Genomic DNA, 7,500 nt, shown 5'->3' with positions numbered 1-7,500 from the left:
TGAGATTTCTGTATTGTCATTTTTTTCCCCACAGCTCCACAAATCTCAGATTCTGAAGAAGGCCATTGACTACATCCGCTACCTGCAGTCCCAGAATACCAGGCTGCGCACTGAGCTCAACACCTTCCGCATGCGTGACGGCAGCCAGAAAATCACTGACCTACTTGGGCCTTACACCCCTCCTCCTTCAGACAGCTCTTCACCAGCACGCTCACCTCTCTCGGATAGCTCTCTGCCTCCATCACCCTCTACGACAAAACTGGAAGTAAAGGAAGAGGTACTTTTTAAAGTTTCTGGATATGGAAAGGGGAGATTCATTTGGGTCTTGGTTAGACTTCTGGGGTCTGGTTGTCCGTTAGAGGTTCTTGAATAAGGGTGTTTGTTAAAAAGATTGAGTAATATGGAATGGTTTATGTTGGTTCTATTAATGTTTAGTTTAGTAATTGCCTGTGTGATTTTTATATTTAGCTTTTGTGTTAAGTGTGTTATATACACTCTTGTTAATGATAGATTCCTTAATATTTAGGTTATTGATTTTTATTGTTTTTTGCATTTTTCAGAGTTCTTTCCATCCTCAAACTAATAATCTCATTGTTTTGCAGCCGATTCCCTCACCCAGGAGCAGCCCCTCCTACATTCCCATGGCACGTTCCATGGCTGACGGCTCACGCATGATGCTGTGCATGATGATGCTGGCAGTGCTGGCCTTCAACCCTATGAGTTTCATCTCTAAACGACGCATGCCTTCCTTTGACGACTCCTTCGGGGAAGTCCCTGGAAGAACCATTCTGCGCGACATTGAATCAGATGAAGGTATGGAGGCTCGTATGGCATCTTTTAAGGTTTCATTTTTAACTGAACAATGAATCTGAAACCCGCCTATCTAATTTTTGTTTTTAGAAAGATCAACTTAAAAGTTGGAAAAAAAATCACTTGAATTTGAGCTACAAAAAATAAAATGATTGGATATATGTGGGCATTGAAACAGTGTTTCAGTGGTCTTTGTTTACCGTGCAGTACAATAATTTTGTGCTTTACTTACTTTAGTGTTGATTTTATGAATTATATTTACCAGTTTGTTATTAATAAGTCTTTTTTTTTTCCAGGCACATTTTCATTCCAACACATTATGTACTCCTCTTTGATGGTTTGGCTGGTTAACTTTGTCATCATCAGTGTGTTCCTAGTGCGCATCTTTGTGTATGGGGAACCCATAATGAGGAGAAAATCTGCAGTTTCTGAGAGCTTCTGGCGACACCGTAAACAGGCTGACCTCTGCTTGGCCAAGGTAATGTGTGTATGTTTTGTGTGCGTGCATGGACATGTGTGCAGTTTTGTGAATGTTATAATTTTGTTTGTGTGCAATATTGTAACTTTTATAGAAAATTTAACTGACAGTTTGCTAATTTCTAAGAAAAGAAGTTGACAGATGTTTTCCATTCTACAGGGTAATTACAGCAATGCATGCCACCAATACAGCATGGCTCTGAGTGCAATTGGCAGGCCCTTGCCAAGCACAGTCTTTGAGAAAGTGTGCTCAGTCATGTGGCAGATAACTCGGCAGATCCTCCAACGCCTGTACCTGGGACGTTGGCTGGCCAAGCATGCTGGTGGAGTCTTCCTCGAACAGTAAGTTTTCAATTCTTGAGATTGAATAATACATATTTTAATGCCCTTTGATAAGAGAAAGTTCTAAGATGCCTTAAGAGAATGAGGAAGATTCTTCTGTTTCGTATATATTGTTAGTCCAGATGTAGGAGAAATCCAAGTAAAACAATAACGTATTTTCGTGGTTAACAGTTCGATCCGGGATGAGATCCAGGAATGTGTCCGCGAGTGCTCATATGTGTATCACCTTCTGCACAAATTGCACCTCATGGGACACACACAAGACTCTTCACACCTGTTGGGTCTCTACCTGGCTTTGACATCAATCAACCTAGGCGAGTGTGGAGGTGTTGCAGGTAAGGCCCAAGTCGGAGATGGAATTAGAAATATTGTACTGATTTTGTTATTTGTACATAGGCCTATGGAATTTATTTTATAAGGTGAAATTAGAACATTATTTGTACTGCATTTGTTAATAGTACATAGGAATAGGCCAGAATGAAGTTGTTTTTGTACTGGTTGGCTCTGTCTGATCAGAATAAATGCTAATTGTCCTTTAGAGGGACTGTCCAGGGAAATAGCAAAATTGGTCTGTAGTGTTATGGATAAAAGCCTTTTTAGAAACTAGCACTGAAGGCATCACAATGAGTCTTTTGGTTAAAAGTTTGAGGTGTACATTTTTTCCCGTTCCCCTCAATGAGTGGTGCCCCCTCAAAAATTGAGCCAAAGTCCACTTTGAATTTTTTGTGTCTGAAAGAACTATCTAATGCAACGGATGTTTTGCATTTGGAATATGATTTAGTTTGTATTCAAAGTTTTTTTTTATAGGAAAAAATATCAAGTGTACTATTTTTCATAAGTTAAAGAGACAATGAAAATGAAACTTGTAGCTAAATTTCAAGCATGTGAGCTGCTCCTTCATGGGATGGTTTCCTCAGGAAAGTGAGCCGTTAACCCATTCACGACAGGTACATTTTGTAGCCAAAATATAAATATTCCGGGTGTCTACAAAATCGGCGGGTTGAGCTTCCCCGGAGTCTGTCTGACTGCCGGCCGCGTCCCGCTGCTGTGTCGGAGCGCAGCCGTGATACAGCGTCACACTGGCGGGACGCCCGGCATTGTTAATTTTTTTCGGGTGTCCCGTATATGGGACACCCGTCGCGATTTGGTTAAGTGTAATCTCAATACATTGATAGGTTGGATTAGAGAAGCCTGTTAGAATAACCAACGTTCTTCTTTTATTTCTCAGAGGGAGAGATGGCTGAGATGTTGGTAATGGCAGCCCTGCGTGCCAAGGAGTCCCTTCCTGAGCGGTGGCGCCTCTACTCACGCATGTTCCTGGCGCAGGCAAAGAGGAAGAGCCACAAGGGGAACCACGGCAACAACAACTCCCTCCAGTGGCTCTTTACACCCTCAGGCAACCGTTTCTTTGTTTCCCACAAGTGGTCGTATAATGCGCACCGGGTCTCCATGTTCAGCCAGCTCACGGACAAGGCTGATCCCATGGCTTATCTCCTGGTTCTTTACCGGTAAGAGACTGTCGCTGTGTTTGTGTGTGTGTTAGGAACTTGTGCCAAAGGTGCTTTTTTGTTTAGTTTTGTCTGCCATTCTGGATCAGATATTTGAGTTTCTTTTTCTTTTTTTCTTTTTCCCGTCAAAATTGCTTTCTTAAAAAGCCTGAATATTGGAGTTAAAAAATGAGATTGTATAGACAGGTAAATAAATTGTATAAACTCTTTATGACTTCATGTTCAACCCTTCAGAGAGCACTTGCTAGAACGTGCCATATCAACTCTCATGAACCCTGGCAACCGAGCCGATGATGTTTGTGAAGAGAATGCTCATAGACGCACCAAGACATCAGATGTACTTGAGTACATCCACCAACTCAATGAGACGTACTGCGGGCCAGGGACTTCGTTTGGCCTGTCACTGCGAGATGAGGTAGGTTGAAGAGGATGTTTCTGTTTTGTTATGTTCTTTATTTTATTATTATTATTATTATTTATTCCCCCCCCCTTTTTTAAGGTTTTATTTTGTCTTTATTTATCTCTTTTAAGTGTTGCTTTGAGAGCATTTTTTTCTCTTTTGGGTGGTAGTTTCTATTCTTTTAGGTAGGAAGAGAGCAGCTTCCTTTTCCCTTTTGACTTTTATCTTAATTTTTTCCCCACTTTTGTTTGCAGTGTTGAATAGTCCTTGTCCCCTGATCCTCCTGTGTGAATGCTTAGGTTTTAAACACTATATTTTCTTGATACAGTTGGGTTGGATGGGAGATTCCATAGTAACTTTCCTCTTTCTCTAAAATGATTATCCATATTTTAGCTTTAAATGCTTTTGAGATTTATATACAAGAGTTTTATGATCCAAGTTTTCTATTTTGTGATTTATATGTAAGACAACTTTCCTTTCCAGGTTTCCTCTTGGTGGGGAGCTTTCTGTGGTGTCGTGGCTCACTGGCTGCTGGGCGAGGACGAGCAGGCTGAGGCCCTGTACTCGACTCTGGAGAATGTCCCTGAGGTACTCAAAGCATCTGATGACCCCCTGCCCATGGCTGTGCTGTATGCTGTCAGGTGAGTAGGAAGTGGGCATTGGTGGCAAAAGCCCTTGTTGTAGTGAATGGGAAAGATTATTGTTCTCGTTTTTTGTTTTATGATGGAATTTACTGTGGTATTGGGACCCGGTGCATGTCCCCTCTGCTAGTTCCGTTTTGTCTGTTTGGTTCACACACCGATGGCTTGACAGGGATTGTTACCTTGGAGTTTGGTGTTACTGTCAAGCTGTGGAAACTCCCGTATATCCCTTCCCTGGAATATCTGAATATAGTTTTCTGAAGAGGATAGTACTGTTAAGGCAGCATTTAATTCTTTGCAATATATATTTGAAATTTCTCCATTTGCTGTTCATTTATTATTTATTCATTTATTTATTGTGCTTTGCATAAGTATTTGCTATTTTATTCACAACAAACTCTTTAATAGGGCTCGGCGCCAGCTTGGCCACAGCTCTCCCTCGTCAACCCTGAGACTGTGCGAGAGAGCAGGATCAGCACTGAGTGATTCTATCCACCAAGCCACTTACAAACACTCTAGTTCCATGATTCAGGTAAGACCAACCACATTCCTTTTAAATATTCGTAAAACCAGTGATTCTGTGTTGTATTTTTTCTTAGTCTTGTAGGTGATGGACTGAGATGTATATTCCCTTTTGGTTGTTTTGGTTGAGGGAGGGGGGAGGGGGGAGGGGCTGCCATAGTGAGACCTCAGGTAAGATGATAAAGAGTGAGAAAGGAACAAGGAAGGAATTTTGTTGTGGGAAGAAATGTTTTTTGGTAGTCTAACAGATAAGTGACCTAAGGGAGTAAACTGGTAATTAAAATGGGTAAGTAATAGTAAGATAAAGATAATAAGATGATTAAGGTAAGTATTGAGGACAGCAAAGAGATAGAAAAAGGTAAAAGGTAAGATATTTTCTTCAGTCCGGAAGCCTTTCATTTTCTGAAAGCGTGTGAATCTCCCAGCTGTTGTTCCTCGAAGCCACCTGCGAGGATGCATTGTAGTTGCATTGCAGAGTGTTTGATCTTGCAGTGCTCCTGCATTGCGCTCCTTGAGGGCTGGCACCTTCATCAGGAGGAGAAAGGCATTGTAGAGAGATAACTTGAGTACAGATTTTCCTAGGATATTCTCTCACCTTTTGAGTTGTTATACTTTATATAGTATATACTTGCTGTAGCAGGGGATTTATTTGATCAATTGAGAAAGAGTGTGTATAAATGGAATTAAACTTATCGAGAAGAAATATTTAAAAAGTGGTTGCTCACTTTTTATATCTTAGGCTTTTTTCATTGAAAATGTTTCTTTCTTTTATTTTTTCTTATTTGATATCTTTCATGTCTGTATCTGTTGCTACTGAAACTGATTCACAAACAGAAGAGTTCTCCATTTGATATCTTTTACTGTTAGAATCCCTAAATTTTTGTTTTTATCATGTGTCCTTTATCTGCCTGTGTTACATGGGTATTAAGCAGTATTATGAATGGAACTTATTAAACTCTTGTACTTCCCTTTCAGAGTGTCCAGCTTATAGTAGTGGACTGGCTCCTGGGCGTACGGACAGTTGTGTGGGAAGAGGAGTCCACCACAGACTGCGACACACTCAGTGTTGCTCCAGCACACATGTTGCAAGGATTCCAGCATGATCTGGCCCTGTTGAGGAAGCTGGTGCAACACATACCGGTAAGACTTGTGCCAATTTTTAAAAGTTTGATTGGAAGAGGTGTGGAAATGAAGAGGTGGGTTTAGCTTAAATGTGTCAAGTAGTGGATGAGTTTATTGCTCTTAATGTTCTTGAATACTTCATTAGCCTTTTTCTAAAATCTGTATTTTTTTGCTTTATTTAAAATAGTCAATCTGCTACTATTTTTCTTTGTCTAAATATTATTTTTATCCTAGGGAGTTCTAGCGAGAGTTTTCCTGCATGAAGCCACACTGCGCATGATGGCAGGAGCATCACCTGCAAGAACACAACAGCTTCTGGACCGATCACTGCGGCACAGATACAACAAGCCCTCAGTCATCTGTGGAAAAGGTGAGTAGCAGATTAGAGCGGTTGCTCTTAGTCTGGAACCAAAAATCATCATTTGTCATTGTCAGTTTTAAACAATTTTTGAAATTAATAAAACATTTTTATTAGGAAAGAGGAAAAGATGTGAGGCTTATGGTTTGTGATCATGTTTAGTAGATGTAAAGGTTCAGATTATCCTCAAAAGCAATTATTCAGATGGACCTTTTCCCTTCTATTCCCCCATAGAGGAAGATCTTGGTCAGATAACTTGAAAATGTGTTCTCTGAGTAATTACATGGGACATTTTGCTTTCTTCTGAGTACTGAAATATTTTTCAAACCTTCCCCCTCCTGCCATACAAAAATAAAAGCTTATTAGAAAAGCGATGGAAAGTGTTTTGATTCCTGTATTTGCTAGTATTTGAGTACAATATTCATCCACATTTTGTTTCTCACACGAACCTTTCTCCCGCACAGAGAAAAAGCTTGGCAAAATTGCTGGTGAACGAGAACATGCCACAGCCCTCATGCTTGCTTGCCGACACCTCCCATCCCAGCTGCTGGCCTCCCCTGGTGAGCGCGCAGGGATGCTTGCTGAAGCTGCCAAGACCCTGGAGAAAATCGGAGACAAGAGGAGACTGCAAGACTGTTATACCCTAATGAAGAGTTTGGGGACAGGGGTCTCGTCCTACTGCTAATAGCTGATAAATTCTTTGTTTTCTTTTTGTTTTGTTTTCTCTACTTTTTGTATATAAGTTTCATTTCTTTTCCTAATATTATTTTGGGGTATGAGTTACTATGGGTGGGAGGGGGGAGGACTTTGCATAGTTTTTATTTTTCTTAAGGTAAGGGGGGAGGGAATCGGGGTAGGGTGGGATCTGTGTGTCGGGAAGGTTAATGTTTTTATTTGTCTACGTACAATGGAGATTGATTATCGTTTTATGTTAAGTTATTCTCATGACTTATTTAAATGTGAGTAAAGGAGAGTCTGTGTGTGTTCGTCCGATGGTTCATATTTTGGAAATCAAATATGTATTGACAGTTTATTTTTCATAATTTAGGGCCAAAGATATAATTTCCTATTTTGGATTTTTGTACCTGTTTTACATATAAAATATGTATATAATGAGTATAAATAGATATTTTGAATGTGATATTACAATGTGTTCCATATCCTTTTGTCTTGGAATAAGTATAAGTAGAAAAAATGTGAAAATTAAAAATTTAGTGAAGAAAATGAATGAAATAAAAGATTTATTTGATCAGTCTCAGAAAATATGAAGTTATGGAAAAGTAAATGAAATAAAAGATAAATTTTTTATCAATCTCGGGC

At 39.9% G+C, this 7,500-nt stretch overlaps 1 protein-coding gene across 3 annotated transcripts in view; it reads left to right on the top strand.

The window, feature by feature from the left end:
• Nucleotides 1–7,321, top strand: part of SREBP (Sterol regulatory element binding protein) — a 13,713-nt gene extending 6,392 nt beyond the window's left edge. For 2 of the 3 annotated variants that reach the window (XM_070139302.1, XM_027382974.2), the window contains exons 4-15: nt 35–277; nt 603–813; nt 1,107–1,288; nt 1,448–1,629; nt 1,801–1,964; nt 2,858–3,137; nt 3,372–3,552; nt 4,021–4,178; nt 4,587–4,710; nt 5,676–5,840; nt 6,057–6,192; nt 6,645–7,321. In XM_070139302.1, coding sequence (XP_069995403.1) covers nt 35–277; nt 603–813; nt 1,107–1,288; nt 1,448–1,629; nt 1,801–1,964; nt 2,858–3,137; nt 3,372–3,552; nt 4,021–4,178; nt 4,587–4,710; nt 5,676–5,840; nt 6,057–6,192; nt 6,645–6,865 — 2,247 coding nt within the window. In that variant the 3' untranslated portion in view covers nt 6,866–7,321. The remainder of the gene's footprint in view (nt 1–34; nt 278–602; nt 814–1,106; nt 1,289–1,447; nt 1,630–1,800; nt 1,965–2,857; nt 3,138–3,371; nt 3,553–4,020; nt 4,179–4,586; nt 4,711–5,675; nt 5,841–6,056; nt 6,193–6,644) is intronic. The other variant, XM_027382975.2, reaches the window with a different exon arrangement.
• Nucleotides 7,322–7,500: the final 179 nt, after the last annotated feature.

Source organism: Penaeus vannamei, chromosome 3 (genome assembly GCF_042767895.1).
Source record: "Penaeus vannamei isolate JL-2024 chromosome 3, ASM4276789v1, whole genome shotgun sequence".
Taxonomy (NCBI): Eukaryota; Metazoa; Arthropoda; class Malacostraca; order Decapoda; family Penaeidae; genus Penaeus; species Penaeus vannamei.
Note: the sequence above shows the minus strand (reverse complement) of the source record. Positions and strands in the feature narration are given on the sequence as shown.